The 21,528-nt window shown below is 39.0% G+C and overlaps 1 protein-coding gene across 2 annotated transcripts in view; it reads left to right on the top strand.

Annotated features, from left to right (window-relative positions):
* The first annotated feature begins 1,519 nt into the window (after positions 1-1,519).
* The window catches only part of HERC2 (HECT and RLD domain containing E3 ubiquitin protein ligase 2), a 107,353-nt gene continuing 87,344 nt past the window's right edge, over positions 1,520-21,528 (top strand). Inside the window, exons 1-4 of one of the 2 annotated variants that reach the window (XM_005151396.4) lie at positions 1,520-1,600; positions 2,280-2,396; positions 12,575-12,689; positions 19,573-19,710. In XM_005151396.4, coding sequence (XP_005151453.2) covers positions 2,325-2,396; positions 12,575-12,689; positions 19,573-19,710 — 325 coding nt within the window. In that variant the 5' untranslated portion in view covers positions 1,520-1,600; positions 2,280-2,324. Of the gene's footprint in view, positions 1,601-2,279; positions 2,397-12,574; positions 12,690-19,572; positions 19,711-21,528 lie in introns of those variants that run through there. The other variant, XM_013129594.2, reaches the window with a different exon arrangement.

Genomic DNA, 21,528 nt, shown 5'->3' with positions numbered 1-21,528 from the left:
AAATGTTGTGTACATTTGCCTAAATGCCAGCAAATGGACTTGCTCCTATTACAATTTAATTGACATTCAGTCTGTGGCTTCATGTTGGTCAAAGCCAATCACGGTCCTGGTTGCCAAGCCTTGCTCCTAAAATCCTATTATTCCTTAGCTGCCAGGCAACTGGAGTGTACGTATTGTAAAAAACTTTACTTTTGGTTAATTTGAATTCCAGACTGCGGATATATTTCATCATCCCTGAAAAACTTATGTTGAAGCATGATATTTGTGCGAGGTCCTTGCCCTGGGTCAGGGCAATCCTAAGCACAAACGCAGGCCAGAAGAAGAACGTACGGAAAGTAGCTCTGAGAAGAAGGACTTGGAGGTGTTGCTTAATGAGAAGCTAATCATGAGCCAGTTGTGGCACTCACAGCCCAGAAAGCCACAGTATGCGGGGCTGCACCAAAAGGAGTGTGAGCAGCAGGTCAAAGGAGGTGATCCTGTCCCTCTGCTCTGCTCTCGTGAGACCCCACCTCCAGTAATGTGTTCAGCTCTGGGATTCTCAGCAGGAGAGGGACCTGGACCTGTTCAACTATGTCCAGATGAGGCCATGATCAGAGAGCTGGAGCATCTCTCCTGCCAAGACAGGCTGAAAGAGAAATAGCTGTTCAGCATGGAGAAGGCTCTGGGGAGACCTTAGAGCAGGTTCCAGTGCATAAATGGACAGGAGATTTAGGCACAAGAAATTCTTCACTATGACAGTGGTAAGAAACTGGCACAGGGTGTCCATAGGACTTACTGGCTGCCCCATCCCTGGCAGTGTTCAAGGCCAGGTTGGATGGGGCTTTGAGCAAACTGGTCTAATCGAAGATGTCCCTGCCCATGGCAGAGGGGTTGGAACTGGATTAGCTTTAAGGTCCCTTCCAAACCAAACAATTCTATTATTTGCCTCAGTGCAGTTTCTCACCTGGGCGCTAACAGCTAGAAGCAATTGGCTCCAGTCTCCAGACATCTCCTGCCATTAGGCAGTTCCTGCTTTCTTCCTTAGCATCATTCTTGTGTGTAATAGCATCATGTCCCCTTTTCCAGCCTCGACTCCTTCAAGCTGTTTTTGACATTTTCTTTGCGTCTGAACTGCTCACTGTTGACCCTTCTGCACTGAAATATGTAAATGCCGCTTTTCTTTTTAGAAACGAACTCAACAGTATAGTTTGCAGATAGCCCCTAACGGGACTTACAAAAAACAACAACCCAACCCAAGGGTTTTTAATATCCGCATCCCACCCGAGCCCCTGCCGTTCCGCTGCCCACCGGTCCGGGCGCTGCCCTGAGGCACCCCGCAGCCCGCTGCTCCGGGACAGGATGTCCCGCCTCCCGCTCCTCTCTTGATTGGCCGAGCTCTTTGCTGGCGCACTGGGGGCTGAGTCGCGAATTGGCCGCGTTTCCCGTGTCTCCAGTACTGAGGGAGAGAGGGAGGGACCGGCGAGCGGCTCTGCCGGCGGAGGAGCGGGTGGGGGGTGGGCGGGCTAGGGAAGGAGGGGCGAGGATTAACCGGGACCGAGCGGGCGGCGGTACAGGGAGGCGAGAATCAAGAAGCTGCCGCCGCCGCTGTCGCGGCTGGCCGGTGAGTGCGAGGGAGCTTGGCGGTGGTGGGGGGCCGGCCGGCGCGCTTCCACCCCTCCCCGCCCCGTGTAGCTGGCCGCAGTAGGCGGCAGGGCGGCCCCCGCGCTGTGTGCAGGGACCCTTGCCTGGCGGGGCCCTCCGCCGCCCGGTGGCCCCCGCCCCGCGTTATCGCCGCGGCTGGGGGCCGTGTGGTGCGGTGACAGCGAAGCGTGAGAGAAGGCGGACGGGGGGTGCGCCTGGGAGAGAGGGTTGCCTGTGGCGAGGGGGAGCCCCCAGGCCTCGGCTGCTGCCGGAGAGAAGGGGGTGCGGGTGCCCCTGGTAATCGCTTTATGTTGGCCTGCGGCTTGCGTAATCTGCGATCAATTATTTATTTTATGCACCACTTACGGGTCTGAGGGACAGCGTTAGGCCTCTGATGTAGCTGAGCGCAGCGGAAGGGAGGTTTCCTTCCACGGGTGGTACAGGGAAGGGAAGGGAAGTGGAGGGGTATTTTTGGGGTTTAAATAGTGTTCTTAATGTATGTGCCTCTCCCTGTGGGATTTCGCAGGATATAATCGAGGAAGGTCCTTATTCACGATACATTCGTGAAGATCAAGTGCAAGACACCCTAGTCTGAGCAAAAATAACCTTGTGTGGTTTACTTCATGTGCTAGATTGGTATTTTTCTTATCCTGTGGCAGGTTGGGCTGCTCAGCCAGCCTGGAGAGAAGGCTGGAGAAGGAAACATGTCTTCTGAACCTTTTTGTCTGGCTGCTCAAGCAAGGTTTGACTCCAAATGGTTGAAGACAGACTTACAGGTAAGGGGTTATATAGTTGTGTTGCACTGTGACCTTTCAGGTGCAGATCAAGGATGCTTTTAGTGTAAGTAGCTGACAGAAAACGGCAGCATTGCTGTTGAGGTAGATGTGTAGAGTTTGGTTTTCTTTTGTTTTATTTTTGGGTTTTTTTTTGTCAGTATGCTGATTTAGAACTGATATTGCAGACACACTAACTTATTTTTTTGCTGCAAACAGATCTGTATTGTAAGGCCTACCCCTTTGGCTTAGAAACAAGTGGGACTACGTATGTATATTATCTTTGCAGAGTGTCAAGCCGCATAGTTGAACATGTGGCATTACTGCTAGATCTATAAATCCTTCATTTAGGTTGTTGCTAAACTTCTTTAGTGCATATGGGCTAGCAGCTTTAATGCACTGGACAACTGAAACAGAAGATGACGGAAATTAATTTATAGTTTGAAGAATTCAGATTAGGTTTTACTGTAGCTGTTCATATAATGGGTACAGGCTTCCTTTACATTTTGTCCTTTTTGAAGGGAGTTAATTTTTTGTTGCAGATACATGGTAGAAATGGGCCTTATCTTTGAAATGTGCTGGTGTTTGGTGAAAGTTTGGTTTTGTTTTTTTTTTTTCCTTAGAAAATGGTCTGTTCAGGTATCAAAGTTGTGTGATATGGGTATGAGCATGCTATTGTGTCTTCCTGATTCAGGTTTGAAAATTAAATGGAAAGTATAAAGAAGTAGAGAGTTTTGGGTCAGATATGTTTGTTTTAGATGAAACGGGTAACTAGGGTTAAGTCCTTGTCTTGTCAGTCTTCTTTCTACCTCCAGATGTTGCGTATAGAAACCTTACTTTGAATAACCTTTCCAAGTTCCTGCTCAAAACTTTGAAATTCTTGTTTGGATGGGCCAGCCAATGCTATTCTTTTGTTGCAGATTAATAATAGTAAAACATAAAAAAAACCCCATCCTGAGTGACTTTACTGTGGATTACATGCTGATAGTCTGAATAGTTGAGTTCAGCTGTTCTTCTGGTTAGGCAAGGGTCTTTGTCCTCATGCAGTTGTAATTCAGAAGCAGCCTTTCTCCAGTATTTTACATCAAACAAGATAAATCATAATCAGAAGTGGCAGATACAGAGTTAGAGACTGTATTATTTAGTGGGTCTTGTATATAAATGGTATGAAATGGCAGTTAATGCTCTTGATTTGGCTAGAATAGTTCTATTTTCATAATTTATTCTTACCAAAGTAAAAATTTTGATCCGACGTTGGCTGTTTTGGCTAATGTAGTAAATAAACGTAATAGAGACAAAGTTGAAACATAGTAAGAAATACAGAAATATATTTGTGTTCCCTGAAGCCTGACTTTTAAATTACAAATATGTTGCTTCACTGATTGTAGAATAGAGAAAAATTTTAGCTTTAAAAGTGGCAATCAGCTGCTGATTATGCACTGCCTATTTTTCTTCTCTATTATATAGGGTGAAAAATGTGACCATGTGATCTGTCAGATTTTTTCTGTCATTTGTAGTGCCTTTTTTCTACATCTCTTCTTCTGCTTGTGTAAACTCTTTGACAGCTTTCAGTTGTCATCCAATCTTTAAGGATTATTTTCAGCTGAGTGTGTATAAATGCAGTGAAATATTTGTCTTTTATGAGACTGTTGTTTAGTTAATGTGTTGTAATAATTCCTTTTAATAATAAAAATCTTAATTTGTAACAAATTTCTATGAATAAGCTCTAAGTAGGAGTTCTTTACAAGTAATAACAAGCTAGACTCTAATTGCAGGGGTACTCCCTTTGTTTTCTTCCAATCATGCTGTAGTCAAAATTAGGAGATTAATGAAATAAGAGAACAGTAATCATTTGTGATCTGCTGGACACAAACATCACTTCTGTGGAATCTGAAGAGTAGCCAGGCCTCCTGGGTATAATTTTCATATTAGGTTAACTGTTTTTGGTATGACACAGGTCCTTACCACAGAATTCTACTTGGATGTATGTGTTCAGTATTTTAAACAACATGTATATGAATCTTGAATTGCTCTTTTTTAATTTATTAAATGGCAGATATTTTCTGTCAAGTAAAGGGGTTTTGGGCTCTGGGGAATTTTTCTGTTGGATGATGGACTACTTTAGCTGCTGGTTGACTAGTGTGACCTAGCTACGTGTGAGATTTCTTTGTAGGTATAAATCCTATCTCTTGATCCTTGATCAGTTTTATGTGTACTGAATATACTGATTTCCTACAGTATATGCTTTTACCAGCTGACTGTAGAAGGGCTTTATTGGGGTTCAAGAGACTGTCAACAGGAATTGAAAAGATGAGCCTAGTACCTAGGAGAGGTTTAAAGAAAGACATTTCTTTGATTTATGTGAATCAAGCTGACTACAAATTAGGATTTGGAATCGGACACTGAAACTCTTAATATTGCAGCTAGATCCTTAAATTTTCACTGTACAGCAGTGCAAGAGTGGGTAAAAGTCCTTCAAGGACCAGAATTGTACTGGGGAATTCTTAGTTTAGGAGACATTAGTTTGATTAGTCTTTAGAACCGACTTTTTGGTTTTAAATGTTCTTTGTTCTGCACAATGTAGGGAGTATAGCTAGAATTATAAGTGAAATGTTTCATTTGATGGGCTAGCAGTTGCCTTTCTTTTTTTTGGTCACTGTTGCCAGAGAGTTAGTTTGCTTTTTAGAATTGATGGCTGTGGCAGTTATTGTGGATTAAGCCAGTGAAATCTCTCTGAAAATCATGGGATTCTTTTCTGCTTTAGTACAAGACAATGTAACATTAATAATGTAATATATGGTATTATAATACTATGTGTATTAATAAGTCTATAATATAGTGGTATTAGTATAATAAGAAGAGAATGACACGTGGATTTTAGCATGGATTGTGTTTAATCACCTGCATGCGTCACCATTCCAGCTGGCATCCAGGCCAAATTTAAATGTTCTTCCTCAGTTTTGGGATGTTGCTGTTCAGAGACAAAGCTAGCGTGATCTAGCATGTTATTACTGTTCTTAAGACAATATTGAAGACACAAGTCCTTTTGTAATAACAGTCAGCCTCTAGCCTGCAGAATTAACTGATGTGGAGTGTTAATGGAACTTTATTGTAACAATATATTCTTACTTATATAAATTTATCTGAAAGTAATCAAATTATTATAGGAATCCAGAATGATTTACAAAGACCCAAGTGGACACCATAACTATGCTGTGTCTTTTAACTAACTTGGTAATTATTAACCTAGTATTGTACGATTTAAGCTGCTAGTATAATTTTGAACTGAGAAGTAATTGCTTTATTAAAAATCTAAATTTCCTGGTGGAGCAAAGTTAAGATATATGAAGTTGTCTGACAAAAACACAAACTGTTGTAGCTGCTGAAAAATTAGGGTAATTCAACTCAATATGAAGTAACATCAGTAGTACAACATGTAACGTGTATAACATCTCCTATTAATAAAATAATCCTATGAAGTTATGGAACAGGTGAATTTTAGTGCAGGCCACTTTTTCACAGGTCATGTTTAATGTAGTTGTTAGAAAGGTTAGTGTATCACTTAAATTTCTAGTTTTATTTTCTTTAGATTTGAATTAACATATTTAAAAACACCTACCTATTTATGTCTGTTACTGGTAGAAACCATCACATTTATAGTGAAAGCTTTTGTGTAATGGGAGATCATGTTTTAATGGCTGTTTCTAAGGAAGACATTTTTTAAGAAAAGGAAAGCATGAAGAATCTAGAAATTCTTCAGGAAGAGAAGATTAAAATTGTTTACTTAAACCTAGATACCCACTTTGCTGAGTCAAACTGTGCTTAAAATAATTCCGATTCAGTAGATGTACTGTCCTACTAATTTAGAACCTTATGCAGAGAATTTTAATCAGTAACATCTAAATAACAAAAAACCTAGAATTGCTGTCAGTTAATGGAATGCATGTGTGCATTCAAATGGTGTTTAATTAGTTTGCCTATTCTAGATCCTGCAGGGAGCTGTGTTGTGCTTAATAGCAGGGGTTAGGGTGAAAAATTTTCATTTTCCTGTAATGTGGAAAAAAACTTTAAGCAACAGTCAAGGTGCCTGCGAGAGGACTATGATGCATTTTCATCAGTTTTAATTGAGTTCATGGTTGGCAGGCTATTTCTGTCATTTTTTTTTTGTCACAGAATGATAGTAACCTTTTTAAAATGAGACACCCACCTGTAGGAGTTGCATTGGTCTGAAATTGTTTTACCTTCAATTCAAAGTTACATTTGGTGTTTTAATTTTAATGGAAATTCCACTCTTCTGGCATCTAGATCACTGTCTTTGCTTTTAAGAAGATAATGTAAATAAATGCTTTCTTACCTATTAGAAAAACTTAGTGAAAGTTGCTTTCTCTGCTTTGTTGATTTCCTGTTAATTTTCTTCTTAATTTAGGCTTTCTGATAAAAAATTGAAGGGCTTATGTGGAAGTTCTTGTAGCAAACTGCAAATGAGAATTCCTACATTTCTAAAGGAAGTGAAGTTTGCAATAGAGATATTTTTCAGTTATTGAAAAAACAAAGTAATGCTGTTCCTCCAAAATAGTAATTTCCAGAAGGAGGTGTGAGGACCATATGTGGAGTAATAGGTTAGATAAATTAAATTACGCAAATATTTGGGCTCAGACAGAGTTACTGTTCTGCGGATGGAGAAAGAGAATTTATCTTCTAAGTTTGATGGAATTCCATTGTTTTTCTTTGTGTATGACCATTAACTGTTAGTAGACTTTGGAAGCAAGTGGAAGACCGGTAAACTGTTATTATAGAGACCTTGGTAGCTTAGCCTCAAATCCTTTGAAGTAATGTGGGGCTGCTGAACTTTTCTGTCTTTGCTATCAGAGTTTTAGAGCAATATGTTTAGATCTAATGATGTTTTACTGTGCTTCGCCTAGGTGCGATAAGCAGCTGTGGTTTCAGGGCATGTTTCAGCAGGGAAGGAAGGAAGCTAGGATGAAATGCTGAAGAAGACAACAATGAAAAAGGAAACAAGCTGAATGGATTCAAAAAGCAAAATCAACAGAGGGACTTGGGAAAAGACTGTTCTGTGATTTTCTTCACCATTACTGGTGGATTTTTTTTTTTTTAATCTATTTCTAAGGAAAAATGTTTTCATGTAGTCTTAAATACAGCCAGTGTCTAACGTAGAATTAACCAAGTGGAAGAACATATATTCTCTTCCCCAGCCCTTGTCCTTTTGTGTTATTTCCTTTTCTTGGCTTCATTTTTCTTGAGCTCAAGTTAACTTTTATGGAGTCTTCTGTTCTTTCTGCAGAAAAGTGTATGAACAAAATCACAGCTGCTGATTATTCTTAAAATGGTTTATTAAAAGCAAATTGTAGTGCTGCTTTTAGAATTCTCAGAAACTTAACTGGTTATGGTTGCAGGATTTACTTCTCTTCGCATGTAAGGAAATGTTAATGCCAATGTCTTATTCTCTGAATTTGATGGGGATGGATGGGAAATTCACTGCAAGCCCTTTTGGAAGATGGCTGCCGGATATGCCAGCAACCAGACTAGATATCCCTTTGACTTAAATGTTGTACCAGACAGAATAAATTACAGTTTAACTGCAAAGATCAAATTAGCAAAAGATTACATTGGGGGCTGCCCAGTTTACATTATAGTATAAGTCTGCTTAGATCCTTGCTCTTTTGGCTTGGGAGAAGTGAGCAGGGCTGAGGTCTCTGTGGGAAGTATGAATGTGGTGGTGTACATGCCTTACAAGCACAGAGATCTAGATGTTGTCTGGAGGTGCGAACGTTTAACAAATGGTGGAAGAAGACTCTTGGGGTTTGTGAAGGTGAGGTGCGTCGGAGATGAAGGTATATGGCTGTGGTCTTATCTGAGAGGAGGTCAGGAGACATCATGGGGAGAGCAAGGGAGATTTTGGGTATGGAGAATGATACTTGATTTGGTGGAACCTGAACACAGGTTAAGGTTGTAAGGTGGTGAGTAGTGCTGATGGAGCATAGAGCTGCTGTTGTCTCAGTCTTGGGAAGCCAGCGTATAGGTTGTGAGACCAGGAGGGACTTGAATCCTTGTGGGTTTTTACAGAGTGTACATCTCTGGCACTGTTGCTGGTTTCAAATGTTCAATGAAAACTCAATTATTCTTAATTTGTTAACTTACGGAGTTTGCCAAGTTCATCTCTTTAAACATTCACAAATGAAATTACTAAGTTATTAGGGGGAAGGATGTCCATATAAATCAGGCAATCTAATGGGAGAGTGCTAGACTTAACAAAGTACAGGTAGGTGCTCTTGTACTTGCAACCCCAGTATGTCAGAAATAATGACACCAAATGTGTTTTTCTTCTCTTGCACTGCACCATTGACTGCCTTCTGAACTTTCTTCAAAGAACTGAGTGGAAGAAGAGTCACTTTTTTTTTTTGAAAATAGAAACTAGAGAGATGTTTTCCAAATTTGTTCTGAGCAAAGTTCAGTCTTCTGTTGCAGCACTTGGATGTGTTGACAGACTCTTTGCAAATGACTGAATGCAGGAAGAGTTGGTGGTAGCAAAAGAAGGAAGTAATATGTGCTTATGCTGCCTAAGGTGGTCTTAAAACACTGTAGAAAGAAAGGAAAGTATGATTGTATAGTCAAAGTAGATATTTGACTTTTCTACCATACAGTTATTTTCAGCTGATGGTTTTACAGAATAACCAATGGTTGAGGTCAGAAGGTACATCTGAAGGTCATATAGTTTAACTACCCTGCTCAAGCAGATTGACTTAGTTGCCCAGGACTGTGTCTGAATGACTTTTTAATATTTTGAAAATGAGGACTCCACAGCCTCCCTGGGCAGCCTGTGCCACAGCTCTGGCACCCTTGCAGTGAGAAAGTGTTTCCTGATGTTCAGAGGGAACCTCTTATGTTTCAGCTTATGCCCATTGCCTATGATGTTTCCACTGGGCACAACTGAAAAAAGCCTGGCTCCATATTTTTTTATACCTTCCCTTTTGATATTTATATACAGTGATGAGTTCCCCTGCAAGCCTTCTCCAGGCTAAACATTCCCAGCTCTCTTGGCTTTTCCTCATAGGAGAGATGCTCCAGGCCCTTTATCATCTTTGTGGTCCTTTGTGCACTCTCTCCAGTATGCCTATGTCTCGCTTATACAGGGGAGCCCAGAACTGGACCCAGTACTCCAGGTGTGGCCTCACTAAAGATGAGTAGAGGGGAAGGATCACCTCCCTCAGCCTGCTGGCAACATTTCTTCTAATGCAGCCTAAGAACCCATTAACCTTCATGCCAAGGGCTCATGTTCGACTTGGTGCCCACCAGGACTCACAGGGTGTTTATTGCAAATTGCTTTCCAGCTGGAATGCCCTCAGCACTTGTTTTGGTGCCTGGGATTGTTCTCCCCATGTGTGGGATTGTTCAACTTCTCCTTGTTGAACTTCATGAAGTTCCTGTCATCCCATATCTCTAGGCTGTCAAGATCCCTCTTGATGGCAGCATGACTCTGGTATATCAACCACTCCTTCCTGTTTCTGTTGGTTAAGTGAAATATTTTCCTCTAGGGAGCTGTGAAGCTTCTATTACGGTTATAGAATTTAAGGATCATGAAAGTAAAATTGCTGGAATAATTTATCATTTAAAACCTCAGACTTTTCTTTCACTTGAGTATTGTAGTGGTGATTCACTGTTTAATATGTCTGCTCAATGTAAAGTAGATTAACAGTGAACTTGTTACAGTTAGAATCAAGTTGCACTCAGTTATGGCAGGAGTTGGTTGTAAATATTGTTTCTTAATTGTCCTTTCAGTGGGTTGCTTTGATTACTGCTACAAAAAAGCCCAGTTTCTTTACTTTCAGCATGTCTCCTTTTCTCCCTCCCCAACACATATACTACTGTCAAAATGTTAACTGCAACATGAAGAAAAGCAAAATAGTTTATCTGAAGGCTGCTCATGCTGTAAGCTTCCACAGAGGTATCTGGAGAAGGAGGAGGAGCTCCCTCTAACCTATGATCTTGGTGGTGGTTCTATCTTTATGCAACATACAGAAAATTTCTTTGATAAGAATTTGAACACAAACCCAAGGCAGAAAAAAATTGTTTACTTTTTCAGTTCTTAGCTGTTTGAAAGACTTGAGTACACTTTGTGCTATGTGAAAGGATTAGAGGTTAAAACCAAGAATATAATTGTTGATTCTGCTTTACAGCAGTGCTTGCAAAAGTAGGAAGTTTTCTGAAACAAACACTGCTGCATTATGAAGAACCTTGAATTCATAGCCTGCAGGCCTTGGGATTGTAAACTTAAAGGCTGTGACAATAATTTTCGATACAAATGTGATCTGAGAATGTAAAATAAAATGCTTGAAAAGATTGTTTATTGGACAAATATCTTAATTATATGAAAAGCACAATTTATTATGCAGCCCATCTGGAGGGTTGCCTCCCTCATTCTTTTTCAAGCTTGTATTTTAGCATATGTTAGCATTCAACAGGTGATTTTTTTTTTAAAAGTATCACATATGAGCCCAACATATTGGAACAGTTGTGTTTAGCTGTTTTTGTAAGAAAAAAAATCGTGAAAAATAAATTCCTTGGTCACAGTGTAATTCTAGTGCTGCACAATTGATAAACCACAGATAAGCTGAATAATTCCTACCTTGCACTGTCTTTTTCCTTTTATCTCCCCAAGTCTGGGAAATAGCAAGTGACAAGTACCTACAATGTGTTGGCTCTTATTTTATGCTGAAAGAAAAACAACTGAAATCACTAATACGTTTTAGAGTAAATTTCTGAAGTATACAATGTGAAGTCAAACTACGATAGTTTAGTGTGTTACAGTGATGTCAAAACAGGCAACTTGTCTGTATTCCTCCTGTTAACTGTGATCAGCTAGATCAGCAAAGGACTTCCTAGCGATTGTGACTCTTAAAACCTGTAATCCTTAATCATTAAATATCTTTAGGCCATAGATCAAAATAAAGTATAAGCGGACTTCTGCATATAATGATAAATATCTTACAGCAGTTGTGCAAATAGTATTTTTGTATTACCTGTCAGTTAAAACACTTTGTTTTTGAATGCTAGTTGCATAACACAAAGATGCTTTTCAATGAGCCTTCAGCAGGTTTTTGTTTTGTTTTGTTTTTTTTTAATGTCCACTGCACCACTTTGGTATGCTAAAGGTATTCTGTTTTTCAATTTCATGTATTCCCCTCCTCCCTTATGTGATATGTTTGAAAATTACAGCATGATTGTTATGGAGTTTGCTCAGGATGTTGATACTTGTTTTGCAGTGTTTTTGTAAAGTGGAGAACAGCATCAGTAGAAGACAAGTCACCCTGGTTGTTAGGATCCTTCAAGGGAGATAAAAATTCATAAGTCATTAGGGGAAATCATGTTGCAGCCTGTGGTTTCATGAGCCAATCCTGCCATTTGTTCTGTTGCGAGTATTTGTCCTGTTGCATGCATAATGTGTTGGGAAGTGTCTGGGGCGGCCCCTTGCTCTTCCCCCAGGTTTTTGTCTTGGTCGGTTGCATAGTCTGGTTCTGCATGCAACAGGAGGTGTTGTAGCAGCTGGAAGGAAGACGGATGGCTGAGAGAGATACTTTGCACAGCAGGACCAGCTTGAACTGATGAAAATATGTTTATGAATCTGTGCCTTGATGTCGTATGTTCTGGTTGAGTGCCCAGCTCTACAGTTGCTGGTTGGGAGAAGGGACTGTATTGACTTTCCTCACACTTCCTTATATAAAGTTTTGTGACTTTATATAGCTTGACTTTGTTTGGATATCTTTTCTTGAAGGGATAAAGGTGGACACTGCCCCATGTACCTGACCACTGCATGTTATCTTGAATGTGTGGATAAAATCCATGCTTTTGATGAGAGATTTTCACTGAGAGAAAGTTCATCTTGTATTTCTAAGCCTGTCTGAACCTATCTAAAAGTTACTGCTTTGTGTTTTTAGTCTGAAAATAGCATAGCTAGAGAATCAGACATCCTGAAGATTATTTACAGTCACTATCATACACACACCTATCATACACACACACACAATGAATATATGAGTGAGGTGGTATGCGTGTTTTCTTTCTTCTGGCTCCAAATGTAAAATCTGATGTATTAAATGTTAGCTTGAGTTGGCTTGAGATAAAATTGTTGTGTGTAACTGTATGTAATGTATTATTTTTAACAGCTGGCTTTTACACGAGATGGACTATGTGGCTTGTGGAATGAAATGGTAAAAGATGGGGAGATTGTATATCCTGGAACAGAGTTAACACAAAGTGGCGAACTACCTCCAAGAAAAGGTATGGATTTAAAAATTATTTTTTCCTTGTTAATTTTTCTTTTTTTGCATTGTAATGATGAAAATGGAATTCAGATTTCATGCTGTCACAAAACTTTGGTGTGTTGTCACCTATCTGTACAACTTGGAGGCGTTTATGTCTTGAATTAAATACAATTGAAACTGGTTTCTTAAAAGTGTACAGAAGGGTAATGTCTGAGCCTTCAAATGAAGGCTTAAAGGAAGGCTTAAATTTTGTTCCAGCCCTTTGAAATTAAACTTTGTAACTAGGCGTGTTGAGAGAGGCTTGGCAGTGTCCTTTTGTTTGGTATGGTTGGTGTGTATACAGCTGAAGCCTTTGTTTAAAGGAAGTGGACTGAGGAATGGGGTAGAGTAGATCCTACTATTTCTAATTTTGTTTACCATCTTCATAAAGTAGCTAAAAGGTCAGCTGAAAAAACTGTCCACAGTCTGTCTTGAGAGTGTAGTAGGGTTTTTTTGGGTTTCATTTTTCTTTTTTTTTTTGTTGTACTTGAGGGCAGCTCAAATGCTCCCAATCCTGCAAATGTGAGATTGATGCGTCTGTTCAGAGAGGTTACTTTGATGAAGGTGGATTTTGTTTCATGATGGACTATGCCAAAATGAAACAATTCTGCTCTTGCATTTTTTCTTTCTTCCTATTGTAATGCTTTTTTGACCCCTTTTTGAATAGGGAGTTAAACTGGTCAAAAAAGGAAAAGGTTTGTTTCCTAATCTGGCCGAAGTGAGCTCACCAAATGGTCAGATAAGTTTTGTCAGTAATTTATGTGGTCCCAAATAAAAGGCTCTGTCCAGGAGAAGAGTAGAAATACTGCCTTAAGCAGTGAGCTATTATTTCAGCTTCTGTTACTTCCTGAACTGTACTGCTGGATAGGCATGATATTTCAAACCAGTAATGCTCAATTCCTTGTGGAGAGAATTTTTTTGTACCTGTGGTTAGTGTTCCTTAAAATCTGGGGTGGAAGGGAAGTCTTTTTGACTAGAGGAAGTTACTTCTACAGGAAAGAAGCTATAATAAATATTTTGAGAGGAAAGTGAATTATCTGTTATGTTTATGAAGAGCATAAGCTTTGTAGGTTATGAGTAGCTGCATGCTGCAGTAAGGACAAGGATTATGCTTCTAACTGTTTTGGAGTTAAACTTTTTTGTTTTGTCCTGCTGCTGCTGGTCCTTTTGAGTATTGTTGCTGACACAGAACAAAAATATTGCTGATCTTATCAGAAAGGCTACTTCAATAGCTACTCATGAAATGAGTGGAGGTAGTGTAATATTTTTTCTTAGGGTTAGCTAGCTTTATGGATCTTACTAAAAGGCATCATACACCTGATGCAATGAAGGGAAGGGTTATCCCCTAAATGAAGTGTGGGAAATGCTTTCCCAGTCACTGACAGCTCATGAGAAAGGTGTTGTGATGGTCATGGTGTAATGATTCAACACACTCTACAAAAAGATAACAAACATCTGTAATAATATTTTGCTTTACAAAGGAAGTTGCTGCAGTTTCCTCTGGGATTTTTTTTGTGTCAGATACACATTGTATTTAGAGTTGTAGCCCTGCTGGTATTTGACAGAGAACTATTCTTCTTTGTAGCTAAGTAGCCACAGATAATTGGGATTTTTGTTAGTTATGGTATTATAGTGCTGTCAGAGATTCTGCAAGTCAGTCATCTGTGACTTCACATTCATCCACACTTGGGACTGAATAATGATGTGAATTTTTTGTTTTTAAATGCTGGATGTATGTGTGTACACATGACTTCTAAGAATCAAAAAGGTATAAAGTGCAAAAGCCTGTAGGGTGCTGCTGCTTTTCTGTAGAAATAAAGCATCAGTGGTACAAACTACGATGAGGCTTTCAAAAGCTTTCTGATGTCTGTGGTGGTGGTTGGTTGTTTTGTGTGTATATATTGTATTTTTGTAAATATTAAATTTTTTTTTGTTTTGTTAAAGGAAGACTGCTGTTTACTGTTTCCAGTACTGTACTGTGGTGTATTGACCTTAGCCAGCTGCCTGCCAAGCTTCTCGCTCGCAGTCCCTCCTCAACAGGAAAAAGGGAGAAAATGGAATGGAAAAGCTTGTGCATCCATTTCCAAAAGATAAAGCCAGGGAGATCACTTAGCAGTCACTGTCGTGGTCAAAACGGAACTTGAATTGTGGCTATATTTGGTCAATATTGATTAGGTTGTGGATTTGATTTAGATGGGCAGTAGTGAATCATGGAATGAGAAAATTTGGTCAGTTTTGCACATCTGAATATGCAGCTCAAATTGAGTTTTATGAAATTAAAATCTAGATATTTTAGTTTGCTTTGTTGGTAGTTACTTTTTCATAAATGATCTACAAATGTAATTCAAGAGGAGAGGGGAAAAGTACATATAAGTAATGAAATGTATATAAAGTACAGTGCTTTTATATCAACATTTTATATCTCAACATTCAGATTTTGCTGCTAAATTGACTAATTTGGAGATAAATAAGAGAGGTTGCTGTAAGTAGTCCGTTTTATTCAGTCTGTTTTCAGAAGTTCTAATTTATGTCCGTCCATCATGACTGCTTTTCTTTAGCAGTGCTCTAGCTCTCTGTTGGTACTGACTGAGCTGCTCACAAGAGGTACTTCATTCTTTCACTGGATATCAGCAGTGGCAATAGGCCACTGCTATTGATAGGGAAAAACGTTCCTTTTCTCTCTATAAAAATATGCAAATACTGTATTTTTTGTTGCCTGTTAGCAAGAATGTTTGGTTAGGAGTAGCCTCTGTTTTTTCTTTGTGGCACTTGCAGAAGAACTTGTTGATAATTGCCTTCAGCGGAACCTGTTTGTTTCAAAGTATCAGCTGAGGACATAGCTGTGACAGTAGTGATGTCCAAGTACAGGTGAACTTGCAGCATGATATATGATTAGAAGATAATCAGGCTGCCTTCAGGATGTTTGGATGAGATTATTGTCTTGTATACTGGAAGCTATGTACTGAAAATAGTAACGTATTAAATACTGTTATTCTTACTATATTTTTAAGTTACTTTACTGAACCATTACTGTAAATACAAAATCATCAGCTTCATGCCTCTGTCCTGCCTTTGGTAAACACTTCGGGCTTCCTCTTCTGTTCACCATTTCCTGAAAGCTCAACCTTTGTCAGCCTAGTGCAGTTGAATCCACAAAGCTTATTCTGTGTTGCACCTGCAGGTAATAAAGTCCAAATGCCACAAGCAATTCCAGGGAGGCTGACAGAAACTAAATGTTTATGATAAGAGTAACAGTATGTGAGAATTGGTTATGTTGGTTACTGTTCAGAGCATGTATGTATCAAACCGTTGTAGCAAGCAGGCATATAGGCAAGGCTCTGCTTTGAGCCTCCTTTTTTGTGTGAGAGAGAACTTGTTAGAAGTGAGAAGTGTGTCTTTTAGCTCCCTCTTTTCTGCTTCCCAAACCCGTGAATATTGGCTATATCCAGTAGCTCAAGTATTTAGTACTCAGCTGTGGGTTATCCTACTCTGTGTAGGGCAGAGAGGAGTCCTAGTTCTACCCCCTTGGACAGTTTAACTTCATAAGTGTAAAATGTATTGCATATTCAACAGATAATTTAAAGAATGCATTTTAAAATACAGTATACCAGGGAAGAAAAGAAACTTTATTTCCACTTAAGAAATTGGAATCTTCTGTCATCTGGACTTCTTACCTGGAAGCCATGTATAAACACGGCTTACAAATAGTTAGGCATGCATCCTTCCTTTACAAATAACTATCAATTGAAGTTTGTATATGTGTATATATATATATTATATATATTTATATACTATATATTTCTTTTATATATATATTAAAAAAAAACAGTTCTCTGACAGAAAACAGATTGTTTTGTACCGCAGCTGAAATACTTCCTGCATCTGGGGCTACCAAATACTATTTGGGAGTGGTTGTAAAATACAGCCCTTGCCAAAAGCACACACTAACTTTTTGCCTTGTGCATGACAATATCTATTGGGAAACTGTTACAGGGTTTTTCGTTCTACTGGGGGATTCCTAGCTATATCAGCTCATTGGCATTTAAAAGCAGCACAAATTACTACTGTAGCAGGTGCGGGAGGCAACTATGTGGTGTCGGTTATTTCTTAAATTGGATATGAAATGTAAGTTCCACCTTCAGTTGCTTCCTTTTTATCTTCTGTTTATATTGGATTAAGCTCTTGCTGTGCAAGACAGAGCACACTTGGTAAGCTATTGTGCTTTGGTTTGGGAGCTGACTTCTAACTGAGAATGGTTACTTAGTTGCTCTGTTTTGCCTGGCTGAGCATACCTACCTCAGCTTGGAGGTTTAAGCTTCTAAGCCAGAGCATAGTTAAAGAAAATTCTGTAAGGGAAATGCTACATGGTTATTTTTCCCCACCCCAACATTCAGGCTTCAGTCTAAGAAAAATGAATTTAAAACAGGTTGGCACACTGTAGCATGTTCCTGTGTGCATTGTTTTGAAAACTGTCTTATTGCTGGTTATTTTGGCCTGTGCTGACTTCACTCAAAATATCTTCCTCCCTGCCTCTCTTTCAGAAAAATCTTTGGAGTTCCCTGTTTAAAAATCCCTTTCATTAAGTGTAACTGAACTTCCACAGTTATGATGCCTGTGTTGCTGCTTTCAATCTAGAGAGATACCAACTTTGTACCTTACAGAGCAAGTGTTTGGCTTTTTGCAAGTATAGTGAAAAGTCTTTGTGGAACAATTTGACATGGGTTTTTAATGTTTTTTTTTCACATAATCTCCTTCTTGCTTTTTCTCTCATTGCTTCTCTTTTCTGTTCATACAGACCATGTAGAAAAGAAAATCCTCTTTGTGGATTTGCATGACAAGGTTGTTTTTATGCAATACAAAGCTCAAGTTCCCACCTGGATTGGGACCTTCTTTACTAGCCCTGAGGAGCTGGGCAAAATGATTTAGTTTGTAGCCCTTTGTTGTCCTTTGCTGAGGATCTGTTAAAAAATGTAACAGGCTCTCTTACAGCTGCCTGTGAAATGTGGTGTCTTGGCACACCACCCTTCACCCACTAAGTAAAATCCCAGACCCTTCAGAGTATGTCTCTAGATGTGTGGGTGAATGGAGAAACAGTGAGATTACTGTGAGAATATTCTGAACTACTGAGGCCAAACAGGGTCCTTAGTCACTGATTTAACTCTATGATGGAATCTTTATCTTTAGTATTATTTGCTTGTGACTTGGAATAGAAGCAGCTAGATTCAGTCACACTTTGTACATGTGTTATCATACTGATGACTGCTGTACTACTGGCTGTTACTTGGCATTTGAGAGAAATGGTTATACTCTCTCTGTGGTTGCCATGTACAAGTGACTTTGCTATCCCTTTCATAACCCACAATCTTAGCTGCAGCATGCATGCTGCAGTTATGTCTCCTTTTTCACCCTGTTCTCCCTCAGTCTTCATCTGCCACCTCCTGAGCAGTAGTGTTATAGGTAAGGAAACATTGGCTTTAATTTAAAACTTGTAAGTTAAGGCACGTTAAAAAGGTTTCTTTTGGGAGGTGCTATTGTCTACAGTCTGACAAATTTTTAACAAAGAGGCAATCACTGATCTGGTTACAACCAGATTAGGCAGTCATTTTTATTTTTTTTTCAGGCCAGATGGAAAGAATAGTTTAATGTTTTTGTACATTGTTGTATTTGTTTGTTTTGAGGCAGTAAGAGCCTTTTGATCTCCCAAGTGTGGGGTCATGGTGAGTCATATGTGCTGGATCTGGCAACAGCTATAAACCTCTTGCTTATTATTGTCTTCTGAAATATGCTGGTACAAATGCGTTTTGGGTGGGTGGGGTGGGACAGGAAAAAAAGACAAAATTCTAATGCTTATTTGTCTTCTTGTGACTGGGAAATTTTGCGTGTGTGTATGTGTTTAATGTCTATGTAGACTAGACTTGCAGATAGGAATAGAGTACCTGTCATTTTTAAAAGCCTGTTGGAAATGGATTTAAACTCTTAATGGGCGAGTTGCAAATGAGAAATTTTTGGGGATATTTTAGAAAAGAAGATCAAGGTGAGGAAAGGAGTTTCTACATTGGCCCTTAACTGCAAAGCAATCTTGTGTATTGAACTGATGGGGGAGGTATGGATATGGAGATCCATATCCCCAGTATGGATAAGGAGAGACTTCCAGCTGTGTAGTTCTACTGCATTTAGAAAATTGGGACTTTCATGCAGCCCTTGATTACAGAGATAAGTGACTGTGTGTTCTCTCTCTTTATGATGGTAATCTCAAAAACGTTGAAATGCTCTTTTGTTGATTGGGCAGAAAATGATTGTATTATTTTCTTTACTTGCTGGTAATGACAAAGATGTTAGATAAGATTACAGATGTTGAAATATGGGTGCATAAAATTAGTGTAAATGTCAATATATAGCTCCTTGTTTTTGATATTAAGGCAGTTGCCATCTTTTTTTTGTGTTGGAAATGGAATATGAAAACAAATAGTACAGAAATGCAGATAAGTTGGGAGCAAAATCTTACTTGAAGTGCATCCTTTGAAAGTGCATCCTTTGTGACACTGTGTATTGCAAATCCTTTGCAAGTCTTCCATGATGATATTGATATTAAACATACATCCTGCCTTGGAGGTTACAGCTGTGATTTGTGGATTATAAGGTCACTGTTTTATGAAATGTATCATGAGGCCTAGCACCTTTGACAGTTAACATGTTAAAATACTACTTCTCCACACCCTGTACTCTTAATGATAGAGAATATTGCTGTAAACTTGTTGGCTGGGCATTTCACCTGTACATTTCAAACCTACAACTAAATTCAAGGAGGAACTAGCTTAACTGGTCTTTTTTTCTTTCTTTCTTTTTTTTTTCCTCTTTAGATGATAGCACTGAATGCCAAACTGCATCAAAGAAAGAAGAGCAAAACGACAAAGAAAAGAAAGATGAAGAAGAGGCTCCACTGCCCACTTACAGGGCCAAATCAATTGTTGAGAGTTGGGTTTGGGGCAAACAACCAGGTACTGCAGTTGTTTCGGTTATTCTCACTGAAGCACTATGTATTCTATATAGATCACTACTTTTGTATCATCAAGAAGTAACTGGGTGACGTATACTTGCTGACAGATGTATCTGTTAGTGGAGTAAGTTGGATAAGTAGTTAACTGTGATTGAAGTTAAACATTTACTGTAATTACTTTCAGATTTCATTAGGCTTATGACTTGAGTCAATTTCTACCTTTCATCCTGCTTGAAGGAATGATACACTGATTTGGAACAGATGCAGTCATATGGTGAAATGTTATGATGTCTTCAGAATATTTCTTTTTCAGTTGCCGAGACTAAAAAGAAATTGCTTAGTTTTTGAAGCCTGAATTTTCTGCAGGTAATAAAGGTTTAATAGGTGATAGATCTTTTTGATTTCATGGTCTGGTAGCTTAGTTTGAGTGAATCATGGGAGGAAGGTTAAAATGGTTAGTTCAATTAATTGTCTGTCCTGACCTTTGCTGACAGTAGTATCTTGTGTGATGGCAGTGGAAAAATGGTTTTGTGTTCATGTCTTAATATCTTTGAGATACTGATTTTGATACTGAAGCCAGTTGAAGTTCATGACTGTTTATTACTGCAGAGCAGCAATTTGCAGTCTGCCCTTGTCTTTGTTAGAAATAGCAGAGAAGCTTCACTTCAGTGGTTTGTTTTATGCTTCTGGTGCATGACATAGCTCAATTCAGATGTTGGCATGTGCAAACTTTGGAGACATCTGTTGTGCCCCTTTTCTCTTTCCTTCACCCAGAACCTCTTGAAGATCCCTGAAAAAAGTATTGTCTCTTCAGTGCCAGAATCTGCATCTGTGTAGCCCTTTTTGCTAGGGAAGCTGTTTGTATCTGTTGAGCTGCAGGTCAGCTGCCAGTCTTCTGTCCTGTGCTCTGTGCCAGCCAGCTTGCTCCCTTTTCTTAAGGACAGGAGGACAGATGGGCTTGCTGTCACTCTAGACAGAATTTTGCAGTGTAGGAGGAATGAAAAGAATTACCATTACAGTTGCAGGGGGAGTGAGAATTTAATATGTTGAAGAGATGTAAGCTGAAGGTCACTTTATGTTTTTTTTCAGTGTTTGTTGCTGAAGAGTAAAATAAAACTAACAAATATAAATCTAAAGGCTGAATATCTTGCCAAATTTCTTCCAGCTGACCAAGATGCTGGGGACCTGCTCTTGCAGGGGAGGTTGGTCTAGATATCTTCCGAGGTCCCTTCCAACCCTTGGGATTCTGTGTGATTCTGTGACAGCAGCTGGCCTTCAAGCTCACTCTTCAATTATTTCTTAAAAGTTGAAAAAAAAACAGTTGTTTAGGAAAAAAAAAAGGATGTGTGTGTGTGTTTGAAGTTTTCAAGATAAATAACTTACTCCCGTGTATTTTTTTAATGCCTATATGTAGTGTGGTTTATTATCGCACAAATAGGTAATTATTGTAGAAATAACTTACAAAGACTTTGTCTAATAGATTTTTATTCCTTGTTGAAGTTTGCATCACCTAGCCATGACATACGAATCCTTAACACCATGAGCACACAGTTTATTTATAGAAACGTTACAGGTATCTTTCGTACATGATTGTAAGTAACTTTTTGTACTTGTCAGAGAGCTAACAGCTGCTATCGAGCCATTTTGGCTTTTGTGACTTGGTAATTAATTAAAAAAGATAAATGCAGGTAATCAATTTGGATACTTCATGTGTCTCATAAAATGTGGAAAACAGTTTTAAGCTTTTCTTTTGTCATCCTACATAAAAATAAAATGAATCTTTGAACACTTGCCTGTCAAAAGCATGAAGGAAATTTTA

The sequence above is a fragment of the Melopsittacus undulatus genome, chromosome 2 (assembly GCF_012275295.1).
Source record: "Melopsittacus undulatus isolate bMelUnd1 chromosome 2, bMelUnd1.mat.Z, whole genome shotgun sequence".
Lineage (NCBI taxonomy): Eukaryota > Metazoa > Chordata > Aves > Psittaciformes > Psittaculidae > Melopsittacus > Melopsittacus undulatus.
The sequence above is the reverse complement of the archived record's forward strand: the minus strand, read 5'-3'. Positions and strand labels throughout refer to the sequence as shown.